An 18859-nucleotide genomic window follows, 5' to 3' on the forward strand; every position below is an offset into this window, starting at 1 on the left:
AAGTCACCCAACAGCAAAGTGAAAGACTGGTAGAGAGAATGTCAAGACGCATTAAAGCGAAAGTGATTGAAAATCAGGGTTATTCCACCAAATATTGATTTCTGAACTCTTCCTAAGTTAAAACATTAGTATTGTGTTGTTTAAAAATATAATAATATATTATTATTATATAAAAATATATAATAAATAAGAATATGAACTTGTTTTCTTTGCATTATTCGAGGTCTGAAAACACTGCATCTTTTTTATTATTTTGACCAGTTGTCATTTTCTGCAAATGCTCTAAATGACAATATTTTTATTTGGAATTTGGGAGAAATGTTGTCAGTACTTTATAGAATAAAACAAAAATGTTCATTCGACTCAAACACATACCTACAAATTGTAAATCCAGAGAAACAGATCATTTTGAAGTGGTCTCTTAATTTTTTCCAGAGCTGTGTGTGTGTATATATATACACACACACACACACACACACACACTGTACAATATATACATTGTGTACAGTTGAAGTCAGAAGTTTACATACACCTTAGCCAGATACATTTAAACTCATTTAACTCAGTTTTTCACAATTCCTCACATTTAATTGTAGAAAACATTACCTGTCTTAGGTCAGTTAGGATTACTACTATATTATAAGAATGCGAAACGTCAGAATAATAACAGAGAGAATGATTTATTTCAGCTTTTATTTGTTTCATCACATTCCCAGTGGGTCAGAAATTTACATACACTTTGTTAGTATTCCCTTTAAATCGTTTAACTTTGGTCAAACATTTTGGGTAGACTTCCACAAGCTTCTCACAATAAGTTGCTAGAATTTTGGCCCATTCCTCCAGACAGAACTGGTGTGACTGAGTCAGGTTTGTAGGCCTCCTTGCTCGCACATGCTTTTTCAGTTCTGCCCACACATTTTCTATCAGATTGAGGTCAGGGCTTTGTGATGGCCACTCCAATACCTTGACTTTGTTGTCCATAAGCCATTTTGCCACAGTTTTGGAGGTATGCTTGGGGTCATTGTCCATTTGGAAGATCCATTTGTGACCGAGCTTTAACTTCATGGCTGATGACTTGAGATGTTGCTTCAGTATATCCACAAAATTGTACTTCCTCATGATGCCATCTATTCTGTGAAGTGCACCAGTCCCTCCTGCAGCAAAGCACCCCCACAATATGATGTTAGATGGTGTACTTCGGCTTGCAAACCTCACCCTTTTTCCTCCAAACATAACGGTCATTATGGCCAAAATTTTTCATCAGACCAGAGGAAATTTCTCCAAAAAGTACGATTGTTGTCCCCATGTGCACTTGCAAACTGTAGTCTGGCTTTTTTTATGGCAGTTTTGGAGCAGTGGCTTCTTCCTTGCTGATCAGCCTTTCAGGTTGTGTCGATATAGGACTCGATTTACAGTGTATATAGATACTTGTCTACCTGTTACCTACAGCATCTTCACAAGGTCCTTTGTTGTTGTTCTGGGATTGATTTGCACTTTTTGCACCAAACTACGTTCATCTCTAGGAGATAGAATGCGTCTTCTTCCTGAGCAGTATGATGGCTGCGTGGTCCCATGGTGTTTATACTTGCATACTATTGTTTGTACAGATGAACGTGGTACCTTCAGGCATTTGGAAATTGCTCCCAAGGTTCAACCAGACTTGTGGAGGTCCATAATTTTTTTTTCGGAGGTCTTGGCTGATTTCTTTTGATTTTCCCATGATGTTAAGCAAAGAGGCACTGAGTTTGAAAGGTAGGCCTTAAAATACATCCACAGGTACACCTCCAATTGATTCCAATTAGCCAATTAGCCTATAAGAAGCTAGTTGGCTAATTGCCTAAAGCTTGACAATTTTCCAAGCTGCTAAAAGGCACAGTTAACTTAGTGTATGTAAACTTCTGACCCACTGGAATTGTGATATAGTCAATTAAAAGTGAAACAATCTGTATGTAAACAACTGTTGGAAAAATTACTAAAGTAGATGTCTTAAACGACTTGCCAAAACTATAGTTTGCCAATATGAAATCTGTGGAGTGGTTAAAAAATGTGTTTTAATGACTTCAACCTAAGTGTATATAAACTTCTTCAACTGTATGTACAGTACTGTGCAAAAGTTATAGGCACTTGTGAAAAATTTTGCATAGTTAGGATGTCTTCAAAATAATGAAATAAATAGTTTTCATTTATCACTTACATGTCATACAAAGTCCAGTAAACATAAAAAAGCTAAATCAATATTAAAACAGCACCAATTCTCCTAGGTTCACCTGGACACATTTTTCTTGGTTGTTGGCAGATAGGATGTTCCAAGCTTCTTGGAGAATTCGCCACAGTTCTTCTATCTGTTGCTTCTGTCTCTTAATTTAATCTCAGACAGACACGATGTTCAGTGGGGGGCTTTGTGGTGGCCATGACATCTGTTGCAGGGCTCCCTGTTCTTCTATTCTAATCTTTTCTGTTTGCAAAAGTAATGTTTGGGAGTCTAACATTTATATTTCCTATTGACACCCTAAAGCTGAAGATATAAATACCCATCTTAAGACAAATGCTTTTGTGAAACATCGTATGTGCCTTTTGCACAGTACTGTGTGTGTGTGTGTGTGTGTGTGTGTGTGAGATAGATATATATATATATATATATATATAAACTCAGCAAAAAAAAAAGAAACGTCCCTTTTTCAGGACACTGTATTTTAAAGATAATTTTGTAAAAATCCAAATAACTTTACAGATCTTTATTGTAAAGGGTTTAAACAATGTTTTCCATGCTTGTTCAATGAACCATAAACATAATGAACATGCACTTGTGGAACGGTCGTTAAGACACTAACAGCTTACAGAAGGTAGGCAATTAAGGTCACAGTTATAAAAACTTAGGACACTAAAGAGACCTTTCTACTGACTCTGAAAAACAAAGAAAGATGCCCAGGATCCCTGCTCATCTGCATGAACGTGCCTTAGGCATGCTGCATGGAGGCATGAGGACTGCAGATGTGGCTAGGGCAATAAATTGCAATGTCCGTACTGTGAGACGCCTAAGATAGCACTACAGGAAGACAGCAAGGACAGCAGATCGTCCTCGCAGTGGCAGACCACGTGTAACAACATCTGCACAGGATCAGTACATCCGAATATCACACCTGCGGGACAGGTACAGGATGGCAGCAACAACTGCCCAAGCTACACCAGGAACGCATAATCCCTCCATCAGTGCTCAGACTGTCCGCAACAGGCTGAGAGAGGCTGGACTGAGGGCTTGTAGGCCTGTTTTAAGGCAGGTCCTTACCAGACATCACCAGCAACAACATCGCCTATGGGCACAAACCCACTTTCACTGGAAAAAAGTGCTTTTCACTGAGTCACGTTTTGTCTCACCAGGGGTGATGGTTGGACTCGTGTTTATTGTCGAAGGAATGAGCATTACACTGAGGCCTGTACTCCGGAGCGGGATCGATTTGGAGGTGGAGGGTCCGTCATGGTCTGGGGCGGTGTGTCACAGCATCATCGGACTGAGCTTGTTGTCATTGCAGGCAATTTCAACACTGTACGTTACAGGGAAGACATCCTCCTCCCTCATGTGGTACCCTTCCTGCAGGCTCATCCTGACATGACCCTCCAGCATGACAATGACACCAGCCATACTGCTCGTTCTGTGCGTGATTTCCTGCAAGACAGGAATGTCAGTGTTCTGCCAAGGCCAGCGAAAAGCCCGAATCTCAATCCCATTGAGCACATCTGGGACCTGTTGGATCGGAGGGTGAGGGCTAGGGCCATTCCCCCCAGAAATGTCCGGGAACTTGCAAGTGCCTTGGTGGAAGAGTGGGGTAACATCTCACAGCAAGAACTGGCAAATCTGGTGCAGTCCATGAGGAGGAGATGCACTGCAGTACTTAATACAGCTGGTGGCCACACCAGATACTGACTGTTACTTTTGATTTTGACCCCCCCCTTTGTTCAGGGGCACATTATTCCATTTTCTACTAGTAACATGTCTGTGAAATGTCTTAGTTGTTGAATCTATTTGTTTATACAAATATTTACACATGTTAAGTTTGCTGAAAATAAAAGCAGTTGAAAGTGAGAGGACGTTTCTTTTTTTGCTGAGTTTATATATAGTATGCTAAACATACAAATCACTCACAATGTACTGCCATGGCAACAGAACGGATATTACAATTTGTGGAATGTTTCCTTCCTGTATGCTGTCCAAAAAATGCAAGTGGAAATACCGACAAAGGGCCAATGAAATATATCCACTCTCATTCATCTTCATAATGTCATGTTTACCATGCACTGTCTAAAGCACTCCATTTAGCTCCTCCCCTCACTCTTAAAGGAATAGTTCCCCCCAATATTGAAATTCTGTCATCATTTACTCACACTCTTGTTGTTACAAACCCATATGACCTTCTTTTATTCCATGGAACACAAAAGGAGATGTTAAGCAGAATGACAGCCTCAGTAACTATTCACTTTCATTGCATGTTTTTCATACAATAAAAGTAAATGGTGACTAAAGTTTCTCCTCCTTTAGAAATTACATCATACAGGTTTGGACAACATGAGTTTGAGTAAATAATGAAAAAAAAAAAAAAAAAAATTGTTAATTTTTGGGTGAACTATCCCTTTAATAGTGCTGTAGACGTACACCTAGTCAGCTCCAGACTCCATGGGAGTTCTTTACACTTTTATAATCACGGTTTTATGCTTCTACCGCACGCACACAAACTCTGGCAATAAGACCCCATTCAAGCACCTCTCATTTTCCCTCGACTTGCGTGAGAGTCTGTGTGTGGGCATACATGCACGTGTGAAGTGGGCGGCTGTGATTTCTGAATTTCTCATTGAATAAGATACTATTACAGATAGTCAGATTCCTTGCTGTTACAGGGAACCTCTTTGGTGGTCTTGGAACCCAAAAACAATGACCTAAAATAACCTCAACAATAAAGTTGCTTTTTTAACCTGTTTAACCTGAACTGAACTAATGAGCACAGTGTCTCAAATCCAACCTACTCACTGATTAAAACAGACAGGGGTGTCTGGAAACTCATATTGACATGGAGCAGTTTTCACAGTCACACAAATTAGAGTCTCAACAGACCAATTAAAAAGCCACAACGCCCTCCACCTCCACACAGTGACATACTGGAGAGAGTACACTCAACAAGGGGGTCGCGCCAAAAAACTGTCACTTCCTGCATCGCTGGTGGGAACATCCTGCCTGTCCAAACATGATCCAACACAGCCCCCTTACACAGCACAAAGGTTAGATGATTAATAAAGGTTACATGACTAACAGGATGCATGATTAGGTTTGCTTTAATTTAAGTGTTAGTCAAGGCTGATCTGAGACAAGTTGTCAGTCATCTTAGATTTGATTGCTCTTGATAAAGGTGATAAATATTCCCGTGAAATATTTCAGTGAAGTGTCCCTCAAGTATGCAAATTGAACATAACTTCTTAATGGAATAGTTCACCAAAAATGATCATTATTTACTCATCTTCATGTCATTCCAAACTTGCATGACATTCTTTCTTCCAAAGAAGATAAAAGGAGAACTTTAGAAGAAGTTAACGCTGCTCTTTTCTCTACAAAGACAGCATACAGTGACCACAGGCTGTCAAGCTCCAAAAAGGACAGCATAAAAGTAGTTCATACAGCTTGTGTGCTATAATACAAGTTCAGACAAAAAGCTGTTATTGACTTAAAATCTTCCCCTCAGCAGAAGACTAGGACTAGGTAAAAATACAGATTTTCCGATGCATCGCGATCTTCATTTGAACGATCAAAAAATCGATTCTTAAATCCCAAGATCGATTTTTTACTCTATGTGCAACCCTATACTACAATGAGAAAAAAAAGAAAAAAAAAAATCACTTGCACTTGCAACCAAATGTCTATGACTAGCTACTGGCTGGTAAATGTTCATATTTCACTCACCAGAGATTGAGTAGTGTAGTATAGTGGTGGAGTATTCAGCAGCGAGATCTTTTCACTTTGTGCTGAGAGTAAAAGTTTGGTTTGATGTCCAAAGAGAAGATCCATGCAACCCATTTGTCATTGAATAATTTCTATTTTAATTCCCTTTGTGTTCTTTAAAGTCAGTTGTAAATCAAACAACAAAAAAAAGCACAGATGAGGTAAAGCCATTCGAGTCCTCTCTTTAATATGTGCTCATTTACAGATGCTCTTTATAGAAATGCTGGTTTTCTTAAAGAGACCGTAACGTTTAGCATGCGTTCAACAGATCAGTGTAAATACTTGTAAATTGTAGCCTACAACTTATGCAATTAAACATGAATAAAACATGAAAAAAAAAATATATATATATATATAATTTATGCAATATAATATCATATTTATTGATATAATACATGGATTTGTTCATTTGTTTTAAAAGCTATTAAAATACAATTATTCAAATGAATATTTTCATAATGTACCTAGTTAGAAGGTCCCCTCTATAATTATAAGCATTTGCTAGGAGAGAACTTCTTTCATATGTAAGCAAAGTGGACATTATAACTGAAATATATCCATATATTTGAATCCATATTGAATCAAAATCTGAATTGAATCTAAATGAAACGAGAGCCTGTGGATTGGAATCTAATCAGTAAATTTCTATACTCAAAACTCATTTGTACTTCTGTATATTCACACGTACACATAAAAACAAATGCGTATGACATCACTGATGTCAAACGTGGCGATACATGCCTTGGAACTTTATATACGAATATAAGCAAAGGCGAAATGAGAGATAATTATTCAGTGAATAAGGACTTCGGTTCTTCACACAAACCTATCGTATGGCTTCAAGAGACTTGCAATACACTGTACGATTCATTTTGACTACTTTTATGATTATTTTAAGGTACTTTTTTGTTATTTTTGGAGCTTGACTGCGTACTCTCTCATTCACTTTCATTGCATAGAAAAGAGCAGACTGATTCTCCTTTTCATCATCTCCTTTTGTGCTCCACAAATACAAGAAAGTCATAAGGGTTTGGAACGACATGGTGCGAGTTAATGAATTTTGGGGTGAACTGACTGGACAAATAGAAAAGGAGAGCTTAATGTGCTTACGCTGGTGCCCGATTTCATAGGGTTCCCCAAGTCACAGCTGAGGTAACGGGTCTGATTTTCCGTCTCATAACTGCAAGTCAGCTGGGTCAGACTCTGTCCAAAAAAAAAAAAAAAAAAAAAAAAAAAAAGAACCACCAGTAAATTTCTGGAAACACACATGGTGATAACTCATATCGCTGGCTGACATTTCTTGACCTGCTTAGAACTATTCTGGTTACAACTGTTGAATGTTACAATTCTGCTCTAAATTATTCTTACACAGTTGATATTAAGAACACTGTAATACATTAAATCACCAATCACTGTCAAGTTATGCCTGACTAAAGGATTTCTAATAACAATGAAAATGAACAATAAAAATGTCAACCAAACAGTGGTGATGGGCGGTTTAAGCTGGACTCCAAGCTTGGCCAGGTTGAAAAGTGCCCCAAACCCCTCTAAAACCAGTCCATAGGCCAGCATGACCATGCTCGGTGACCAGTTAAAACCAGCAAACCATCTTAGGCTGGATTAAGCTGTTTTTTTACAGCAGGATTCTTTAATAATAATAATAATAATAATAATAATAATAATAATAAACTGTACAAAGTAACTGAACAAAGGTCCTCCTCAGCTGAAATACTGAACATATGTATGAATTAATGGAGAGGGTCTGGCACACATCTCTATAATATGCAGCACCTGGTGGGTGGGTTTCTTTATCTCACCTCATTATTGCGGGCTATTCCACTATAGTCGGCCTCTGGTGGCAAGACCACATACAGCTCCGCTTCATACGCTCCGCCTCCATCGTTCTTTGCGTTAAAAGTCAGGGTCAGCGAGTTGTCATCACCCATGTACACTTCCTTCCTGTCCCTGTGGAAGGCAAACCGAAAAATAAAATCAAAACATGAAACTCTCACACTGTTGCTGCTAATTTTCCTCCTCTAGGGTCTGGGGTCAATTTAACAATCTGTTAAGTCACCCTGATCTCATTAATATACGTAGCTATTTGTACGTTAATATTTGTAACATTTAAACGTACGTTTATGCATTTGGATAGACACTAAAACGTACAATAAGAACGTTTGAAAGCATTTAAAACGTAAAAAATGTTTATGTATTTACAGCTTTAGATATAATACATAACTATATTGGAATACACGAATCGATTAGAAGTATATTTGTACATTTCTACTGTTTTATAGATATTTTAGATCCCTTAACCCTACACCAACCTCTAAACATAACCATATTTCAACAATATAAAAACATGTAACAAGTAGATTAATGTACAGTAGCAATAATTTTTGTTACAATACATTCATTTATATATATTTTACAGCCGTTAATCCCGCACCTACTCCTAAACCTAACCATAACCATTTATTAAGTATATAAAAATTGAAAAGAATGTAAATCACAATAATTTATTCCGAAAAATGGCAAAATTCAGTACAAAAGCAATCAAAAGCGCAATGTGCTGCATCCGATGTGCTCACTGATGGCATACAATCACATTGTGTGAGGTGGAGAGTAGAATTTAAATTATTAATCGCTGTAAATCTTCTCCTGATGCATTCCATAACAACGCTGTCATATCTCATTCAAACATATACAAATCGCAGAATACAGCATGTCGCAAATGGTCACGAGACACTTGAGAGCCAATGAGCATTCAACGTCACTGCCGTAAAACCACTGTTCGTAATGCTTGAGGTGGCAATTTTTTAATTTTGACAACGAAACCAACGTGGGTTGACGGTAACAGCGGGCACGACGGCGGATGGAGATGGACGGCGGATGGAGATGCTTTGGTGGTTTATTTAGTTTTTTGGCATATTCTGAAAACTCCTTTTGTGTCCCATGGCAAACAAAAATAAAATTAAATGATTAATAAATGATTAAACGATTATAGAATTTTTATTCATTTTAACATTTTAAAGTTTAGTCTTGGTTAAAGTGATGTAATCCTTTAAAACGTTGTATAGGGCAGCAGAAATCACAGAGAACGGAACACAAACATTAAAATTATATATGACAGCTGCATTAAATAAATGTGATGGCATTTAACTAATCTCATTTATTATAAATTAAATGTAATTACTTGATTAAATCTATGAATTATTCAATATTAATCAATTCAAACAGTACATGTAAACATTTGTACATTTCTATAGGTGTTAATACGTAACATTATAAGGTTTAGATGTTGTCGATATGTCAGAATTGTACGTTTCAGTGTCTATGCAAACAAAAGAGAATGTACATTTGCTAGAACCAAACTTTGCATAAGAATACATACAAATTCTCATGAGATCACGTTGGTTAAGTAAACGTAAGGCCATACACAGAAGTACAAATAAACCAAGTGAAGCTAAGTGCAAAGCTCAAAAACTTCCACCTAATTCAGCATACTCTAAACTGAAGCATGCACTTCATCAGTATTTTTGTCTTGTTTTCCAGTCAAAAAAATAAATAAAATCCAAACATTTTTAAAACAAAAATGCACTTGAGATGCAAAATAGCATAAGATATTAAAACTTTTTAGAGAATATATCTTGACTTTTAAGTTTATTCTTTTTACCCTATTTACAATTTTTTTTCTTGTTTCAAGCATAAATGTAACAAAACTATGTGAGGTTTATGCTTTAAACAAGAAAAAAAAAGGCTATTTGCAAATGAGATAAGAAAAATGAACTTATTTCAAGATATATTTTCACACATTTTACCATCCGCCGAACAAAAATAAAATAAAATGTTAGTTTGATCAAGCCCACCTCTCCTCAACAAGCCACATGATTTGAGGCATCATTCATGTCCGTAACACAAATGGTCCGTAAACAAGTCAAATACTTAGTGTTAGGGGTTTGTTGTTAGGAGTTTGTGCAAAGTATGAGCAATAGTGATATCCATTAAAAAAAACATTTCAATTTCATAACAAAATTCCATAAAATGTAATTGTATAATCTTTAATAAAAAATACAATTAAAAAAACTTAATATTTTAAGTTTTATTCATTTAATTTGGTTAAACTTTACACAATTCAATTTGATGGAATTTTGTTATGAAATTGAAATTCATAAATCCTAAATAGGCTAAAATATTTTTTGAGTGTGTAACAGTCTATTATACTGTATAACAACAGTGATGTATATTGCCATATAGTATATAACATAGTTCATGGAACATATAGAATTCTGCTGATTTTGCAGTGGAACGTCAGCCTGAATGCACCAGCAAGATATTTGCAGCAGGAAGGTCTACCTCCTGCCTCACACATTCATTTCATATATTAAAAAATAATAATTTCCATTGTAGCAATAAAGTTAAACATGCAATGACAAAGACAACCTTCCAATCCACAAAGTTCCCTTTTTCTATTCCTTCATGTTCCCTCCCCCCTTTCTTTTCTTTCTACATATCCGACACAATGAGAAATTCCATGCAAGGGCCACACAGACGCTTCCAATTACTGCCTGGCCTCATAAAGCTACGCTGGGGAAGCAGCACGAACTGAATTCAAACACTAGCACTTTGGTTGGTGGGGGACTCGAACCTACGTGGAAGCCAGATGACACATATTAATGATGCAAAACTATATATTTTTAAAATCGATAAATGGTGTCGAGTTCACCTAGCCCTGAACGTATGCCTGAAGGTTCACCAAGGGGGTGTTTACATAAGACACGGGATTGATGTAAAGATGTAACTTTTCAGAGAACATTTTAATTGCACAAACTAACAGCTACAGCACTGCTTCTAAAAATATCAGAACTGCAAAACATAAATAAGCAAAAAAATTAGATTGATATATGAGGTTGGTGTCGTACCACTAGAGTCATGATTTGCATTTACCAGCCAATCAAAATAAATAGCATGATTCAGAACACCATTATATTGTTATTTTTGTACTGCTGACTCAAAACAAATTAACACTGGTGAGATTTTATAATCACATTGCAACAATTAAGCACAAAAGACAATTTGCTATGTTGGAAAAATAGAAGTAAAATGTAAATAATTTGGCTGGGTTTCTTCAACCTGGACATGGGAGTGTGCCATTTTGTAGGTCACATGTCTTGGTAGATGTTTAACTACAGAATAGCCATGTTGTCTAAGGTGTCTTAAGCTGTCAAGATATATTTTCTCCTGAAGAATAACCAATCGAGTGAATTTCTAAGATGTATTGTTCTCTTTGCTTTTTGAATGTCAAGATAATCCAATCACTTTGCAGGGAAAATTAAGATCCTCTGAAGTTTTGTAAATATGTGACCTAAGACAAATTCAACAAATCTGTAAGTTTTTTTTTTTTGTAAGTTACATTTTTTTTTTGGTTGCACAACAGAAACCGATTGCAATAAAATCTGTGCATGAGTGAGTCAAAAGAGAACTGAAAATATCCACAGATTTCACAAATCAAAGTGAGGCAGTGAATTGTAACTGCAGGGGAAAGGGCCCACAACAGATTTCCACACCCCCAAATATTCCAAACTGATCCCTTTTATCTATCCTATTTCCCTCCTTCCCATTTTTGTCCTGAAGCCCATGTGTATCGGTGTTGCCTATATTTGGTTTACTTCACTTTACTGGTGACAAAATTGTCCACAAAAGTGGGCAAAATCTGGCATTACAGTAAATTATGCTTTTACTATTCTATTAATGTCAAATGTTTTCTTTTAGGGGTAAGGTTAGTTTATAGTAACTACCTTCATATAAAAACAATAGAAGTTTATCATTTGTCCTTTTTTAGGTAACAAAGTAAATGTCTATGCGCGCGTGTGTGTGTGTGTGTGTGTGTACAATCTCACCTGGGAACACTTTGTCCATTACGATATTCTCTCCAAAAGTCTCTAATTCTCTAGAAGTTGTGACTCGTGAAATATATTAATCTAAATAGTAGCTTGAATTTACTTTTTTTCATGCCTACAATAGTTTTACTAACTATGTGTACTGCAAACTTTGCAAAATGTAAACTACACCCCTGAGGCCTTTATTTTATTCTTTTTGCATTCCTTGCTAATCATCTTACCCGTGCACAGAGAGTTTCAGGTCAGGGACACAGATGTTGTCCTCTCCGCAGTCCAGTAAAATCTGGGCCTGGAACAAAAATGAAACAGAAAAAAGAAACCAAGGTGAGTTACTGAGAGATTACGGGACAAAAAGACAAAAGTAGCTTCCAGGCAAGACAAATACAACCATCCATTTAAGAAGACTGGGTGCTAAAGGTCCCACTATACATTTTTTCCTTGTTGCAAAGCCCATTTCACATCAGAAGTCAGATGTAAAATGTGTTGTGAACCTTGTTTCATGTTCATTTTAAAATGAGCATTCCCTACTTAAAACAGTCAACCCAAATAAACATTAAAATCAAATGTTGCCTTTAAAACATCCAAAGAATTGTTTTATGTATTGATGAATCCATACTAATACGTCGTTGTTTGAAAACGCATCTTTTTCTCTACATTTTGGCCTTCCGTCCACAATGAGTGTTTTGTCAGTGAAAACTGAGGATTTTAAAAACGCTCTCCAAGTGGATACATTTTAAAACACAGTCTTTGCATTGTAGTTTGGACTGGAACAACAGATATATCTAAAAACGATGACGTATTTGCTGTCATGTGACCCAGTCATGCAATCCATTCAAGCAAAACAATCAAGATGGCGGCCCGCATTATAGTGCCGCTTTAGTGCCTGATATTCACTTCGATAGTGTTATTAACGTCTCAGTTACGTATGTAACCTCGGTTCCCTGAGATGAAGGGAACGAGACATTGCGTCACTAAGCTGACGCTATGGGGAGTGTCCTACATGACTTAGTTCAAACCTTTCTACAATAACGCCAGGATTGGCTATGGTGTTTAAGCCCCACCCTTTTAGGCGCGAAGCTGTCCGGAATAAAAGCGGGCGTGCAAACACCATTCCTCAGAATTTTCTGACTGAGGGACAAGGAGCGCATCGCTCGCACCTCAAAAGACCCTGAGTCCGTAGTGTGGCCAGCTTACGCAATGCCTCGTTCCCTTCATCTCAGGGAACCGAGGTTACTTACGTAACCGAGATGTTCCCTTACGATTCAGTACAATTGACATTGCATCACTAAGCTGATGCTATGGGGAACAGATTTCCATCACGTCGCACTACACAACATAACCTTGCCAGAGATGAAACATAACGCCACAGTCCTGCGGGACCACGATCAACATGAGTATGCCGCAAGTGAATGCGATGAGCCAGGAGGAAACACTCGTGCCGACGTGCAAATTGGATCATATAACCATATTCTATCCTTTTTAGCACCCAGTTGGAAATGCCCTTAAGGGCTCACCACGCGCCCGCGTAACAGACAGAGGGCAATTTGGTTTCCCCTTGGTGCGGTGCTCGTACTGAGGAGGCTGCCTTCATTTGGGCCACGGCTTGCGGTGACATTTTGGCGGCACTGAGGCAGCAGGCGTGGGGTTTTTAGCCAAGCGCTGGCCCAAGACAGAGCAGGAGCGAACATAAAATCTCTCATAGCCTGAGTGTTGAGGAGTCGTGACGTAGCGCTCAGCAAATCTATCCACAAAGCTGCCGAAAAGGCCAGCTGAAGATACTGGAGCATCAAATAGAGTGGCTTTTTTCACGTCACACATTTCCAAGAGGGTCAGCCAGATGTGACGATTCAAAACTACCAGGTTGCCCACTGAATTGCCAATGGCCTGTGCAGTGACTTTCATGGCTCGCAGCACTAAGTCTGTAGTGGTGCGGAGCTCTTTGAACATCTCTGTATCGCAGCCTTGCTTGTCCATTTGCTTGAGGAGCTTAGCTTGGAAAACTTGGAGCACCGCCATCGCGTGGAGTGCTGAACCTGCTTGGCTCACTGCTGAGTATGCTTTTCCAGCCAGTGCGGACATCAGTCAGCACGGCTTAGAAGGATGAACGGGGCGTGATTTCCATGCCCTGCTACTCACCGGGCAGAGATGCGCCGCTACCGGGTACTACTGGGTATAACCTTCGTCTTCCCCATGGTCCTCTTAAGTGAGGAGTGGAATCGCTGTGCGAGCAAGCTGAATAGGGCGCGCACCAGGATTTTGTCAGTTCGTTATGAACTTCTGGGATGAATGGGGCAGATCTGCAAAACGCGGTCGATTGATGTCTGGACTCCAAGAACCATTCATCAAGGTGAGATTTCTCAGGTTCCTGTGGAGGAGACCACTCGAGATCAAGCTCTTCGACCGCCCTTGAAAGGACGCAAAGAATCTCTTTGTCAGTGGTGCGTGCATGCTCCTTGCCCTCACTGGGGGAAGGGGCGGCAACGTCCTCCATTGACCACTCGCCAGATGCAGCGAGAGACATAACATCATCCCTAGCATTAGAACCGCCAAACGTGACATGGTTGTGCGCTCTTGCAGAGGGCCGAAGCTAGTCACGCACATACTGTGTCGGCATAGATGCAGTATATGGAGATCGAGGGGCTCGCGGGGTGTATGACAGCATGAGGTCCACCTCAAATTCATCCTGCTCGACCTCGTGGCCCCACCGTGCCTCCTTGTGCGATCCCTCGGGGGTTGCAGAAGAGGCAGGTGGGAGGGCACGGGAGGCTGAATTGTCCCTCAGAAGGAAGGCAATTTGGGAGCGAAGCATCTTGTGACTCATGCCCTCACAGTGAGGGCGGTCTGTCTCCATGAGAGCGGCTCTCATGCTGATCTGACGGCAGGATGTGTCCCTCGCATAAGGAACACTTACGGAACGACATCTTTAAAAAGACGTGAACACATAAGTGGCTCTTTTAGTTTTATATATATATATATATATATATATATATATATATATATATATATATATATATATATATATATATATATATTACACACACACACACACACACACAATATCAACAATAGCTTATAAGGATACAACTCCTGCCGAAGCGCTGAGGGGAATCAGGATGCTGAAGCGACCCGTTCAAAATCGAAGCGTCAAGCAGCGAGGCGGAATAAATGTTCGCCAGAACACTGCAGGGGAGCGGAAAGTCTTCTAGTTGCCATGAAGATCCTGCCTGCTGATGTGTATGTCGACAGTGAAGTAGTATAAGGCTTCTAGACGAGAGATGAATCGCTGTCTTGAAGGAAGAAAATTCTGTAAGAATGGCGTTTGCGCACCCACTTTTAAACCAGACAGCATCGCGCCTAAAAGGGTGAGGCTTAAACACCATAGCCAATCCTGCCGTTATTGTAGAAAGGTTTCAACTAGGTCGTGTAGAAGGACACTCCCCATAGTGTCAGCTTAGTGAAGCAATGTCAAGTGTACTGAATCATAAGGGAAAGATAAATGTTACTTTGTGCAAACATCACATTGCATTCCTTCAAAGGCGATGGGAAGTTTCATCGGAATTGGTGTCCGGCGATGGAACACGAGGACAATTGCGTTTCAGACCGTATATGTAACGGCGATTTCCTGCATGTGCAGTATGGGGAGTTAAGCATTTTCACACGTTTCAGTGTGGATGGAGAGAGTTTCGAAAACAGTTTTCAAATGTATCCGGATAAATGTAGACATACAGTAGCCTAAACAAAATCAAAATCCTTTGTGTTTGTAAACTACAGGCCGCTATGTTATAAATAGCCTGTTGAGGTTATGTATTAGCACACGACTGTTTAAAAGTATCACAATGGATAGTACTTTATCACACTTCACGATCCATTGTACTTTATTGTATTTTATGACAGTAGCAGTGTAAGAAGCTGTTCAAACTGAACACGTTTCTGCATCCATTTGCACAGTTTAATTGTTTTTCTATGTAAAGGCAAAAGTATACTTCAGTTGTCTGCATTTCTGGTTGGAAAGCGCACAGTCTGCATGTACGTGTACGTCTCAGATTTTCTTGACGTGTGGACAGTCCTCCTCTGTACGCATTGTAAACACAAGTGCCTGCAGTTGACTGTACTATAAGAGTACCACAAAGCAGTCGTAGTGCGTCAAACGTGTTCATATTCGCTCACTGTCAAAAGAGTATACTTTGAAAGGCTGAGTGCTCAACCATGTGGGAGAAGACCCCGAATGGGAAAAAACAAAGTATACCCAAACCTTAAGCCTGCACACTAAATGGATGTCTTCGACCATTGCACTGTGTGTCACTGTTTTTTCAGCATCACACACAGGAGTTTTGTGTTTTTAAAATGCTGTGTCAAGTTAAAAGAATTGTCTCAAGGCACCTGCGTTCTGTCCCATTCGTTGCACTGCGTCAAGTTTTGTTTAGCACAAGAATGCATTCGGTCTGAACTACGGTTGGCATCTGTCCTGTGTTAGCCAGGACAACACTTATTTTGGCTGAAATTAAGACGTCCCATAGGGGACGCCTATTTTCCCATATTTAAGAGGTCATATGGCACAACATCCCACATTGAAGCGCTAAAAAATTCTCAAGCTTCTAGTATTCGCATAGCGAAAAGCACCCCTAGTCTGAAAGCTCTTAAATGTGTCTGCTGTCATAAATATTACCATTCAAATTGGTAAATATTTCTCCTCAGACAAGCATACGTGTACTTTTAGATTAGTATACGTCGCTGAATGAATTTTGGGGCTGGAGAACAGTTGTGTATGAGTTCTACAATCATATAACATTTGCTTGAAGGGATAAAGAGCTACAGCCGTAACCATAAGCCCTCGGTCAGCCACTAACATCCACATCAGAGGCTGCCGACCCTCAACTGCACCACCCAACTCACCACACACACACAAATATATATATATATAGATAGGCTATTGCATAAACTACATGCGCATTAATGAGTAATGGGGGGGGGGGGGGGGTGATCAAACTCCACATAACTCTTGAATGACTCTTAAGACGTAAAAGGAAAAAGGGCCATGGCTAATTGCTTCCTCCTAACTGCGTTACTTGGACATGTGCGAGAATGACGCAACATGACGATGAGGATAAGAAATAGAATAGGGAGATTAGAAAGGGCAAAGTGGCTTCCCTGTAATCAGTCAGTTTTAAGCTCTAATTAGAACCAATGAGGGCAGCCACCACTTTCCACAGCTCCCTACAGGCCTGTATCGGGCTGCTTCGAGCCTCCTGGAGAGATCCGGGCTGCTTGGGTTCTTTGCTGCAACCAAACAATTAGAAGACCGCAGATATGAGATGTAGAAGGGTCACATGTGAATATGTCAAAGAAAGCTGATCCAAAGCCAAAAACACCATAAAGTGTTTACGGAAGTCTGGTGGTCTGCAAACAGCATGGTTGGGTCAACAAACTGGAGGACATCAAGCTGGATAACTAGAACTATCACAACATTAACTGAAAGGGGGATCCAAAACATCTCAATCTATACGCAAGACGAATGCATTTACTTCACACGAATTGCACACCCTGAAGGATATAAAGACTTATGAATGCAATAGCACAAGGTTTTGGTGCAGATTTTGGCATGTAGGTCACTGACAAATAAAGAAGTGTGAGGTGATAAAAATTAGAAATCTTTTAAAAATATTTTTTAAAACACGTGTCAACTTTTAGAATTTTAATCTTTGTGTCCATGTTGTCTTTAATAAACATCTATAGCATTTTTTCAAAAATGTGATTTAATTATTTAAAATATTCAAGTGGTGAAACCATAAAGTAAAAGGTATTGAAATACTTTCTTAAAACTCAATCATGAATCATCGAAAAAGTTACCTTCATTTGCATATTTTTAAGGTAATAAACAGGGACTAAAAATGGTTCAAGGAACAAAAACGAAAACAAACAAAATGTTTTGCAGAACATAACCGGAACAAGGTGATTTTCAATTGTTCCAGAGTGAAAATGTTATTTTTAAATGTTGGTAACCGGTTATAACCAGTTAATTTTGTTCAGATAATTTTTCATGAAACTAAAGGCCAAAGGGTTTATCACAGTACATTTTTGGAACTACACCACTTCATGTTGCCTGAAAAAAAATGAAACGTGCTTTGATCCTGAAGGAAACTGCTGCATCATACATTTCTTTGCCTAATTGCCCGTTGTGGATGTCGCATTCTGTGAATGAAGACCTTTTAACAACTATGTATAAATACTACATTTACTGTACATGTACGGCTAATACAGGTACAAGGCAAACATTATTAGAGGTAAAAAAGTACATTTCTCAGTTGTTTCCAAGTCTTCATTGAATTATTGTTAGATATGACACATTAATACAGATTTGATGCTGCTGGGTTTTGACTCAGAAGCAGATCTGTAATTAAAATTACACTTAACTGTTAATTAACTGCTTGTTATTATTTCTATGCTGATAAATCCACCACACAGGGAAAAAAAATGCTTATTTTCGCTTATTTTGTTGAGGCAAGTGGCTTATTTTGGGCTTGTTTTTCCAGGCCATGTTGCTTATTTCTCTTGCGAAATCTAGCAACACTGCAATTGGTATTTCAATTATAGTACTGTCATTTTAAAAATAACGTTATTAACCGTTCATTTATTTTGTTCTAACTGGTAACATTTTGGAAAGGGGCATGCATTGAAGGTTCCCAAGAGCACAGTGGCCTCCATAATTCTTAAATGGAAGTTTGGAACAACCAGGACTCTTCCTAGAGCTGGCCGCCCAAGAACCAGATGGTCACTCTGGTTGAGCTCTAGAGATCATGTGTGGAGATGGGAGAAACTTGTAGAAGGACAACCATCACTGCAACACTCCACCGATCTGGGCTTTATGGAAGAGTGTCCAGATGGAAGTCTCTCCTCAGTGCAATACATAAAAAAGCACCTAAAGGACTCACAGACTGTGGAAAAACTAGATTCTCTGGTCTAATGAAATGAAGATTGA

At 38.9% G+C, this 18859-nt stretch overlaps 1 protein-coding gene across 1 annotated transcript in view; it reads right to left on the minus strand.

Annotated features, from left to right (window-relative positions):
* The window catches only part of LOC127418662 (integrin alpha-5-like), a 71960-nt gene that overhangs the window by 14334 nt on the left and 38767 nt on the right, over nt 1-18859 (minus strand). Inside the window, exons 19-21 of the mRNA XM_051659338.1 lie at nt 12105-12172; nt 7801-7948; nt 7094-7186 (exon numbers count right to left, since the gene is read on the minus strand). Of these exons, the coding sequence (XP_051515298.1) occupies nt 7094-7186; nt 7801-7948; nt 12105-12172 (309 nt within the window). The remainder of the gene's footprint in view (nt 1-7093; nt 7187-7800; nt 7949-12104; nt 12173-18859) is intronic.

This window comes from Myxocyprinus asiaticus, chromosome 28 (assembly GCF_019703515.2).
Source record: "Myxocyprinus asiaticus isolate MX2 ecotype Aquarium Trade chromosome 28, UBuf_Myxa_2, whole genome shotgun sequence".
Lineage (NCBI taxonomy): Eukaryota > Metazoa > Chordata > Actinopteri > Cypriniformes > Catostomidae > Myxocyprinus > Myxocyprinus asiaticus.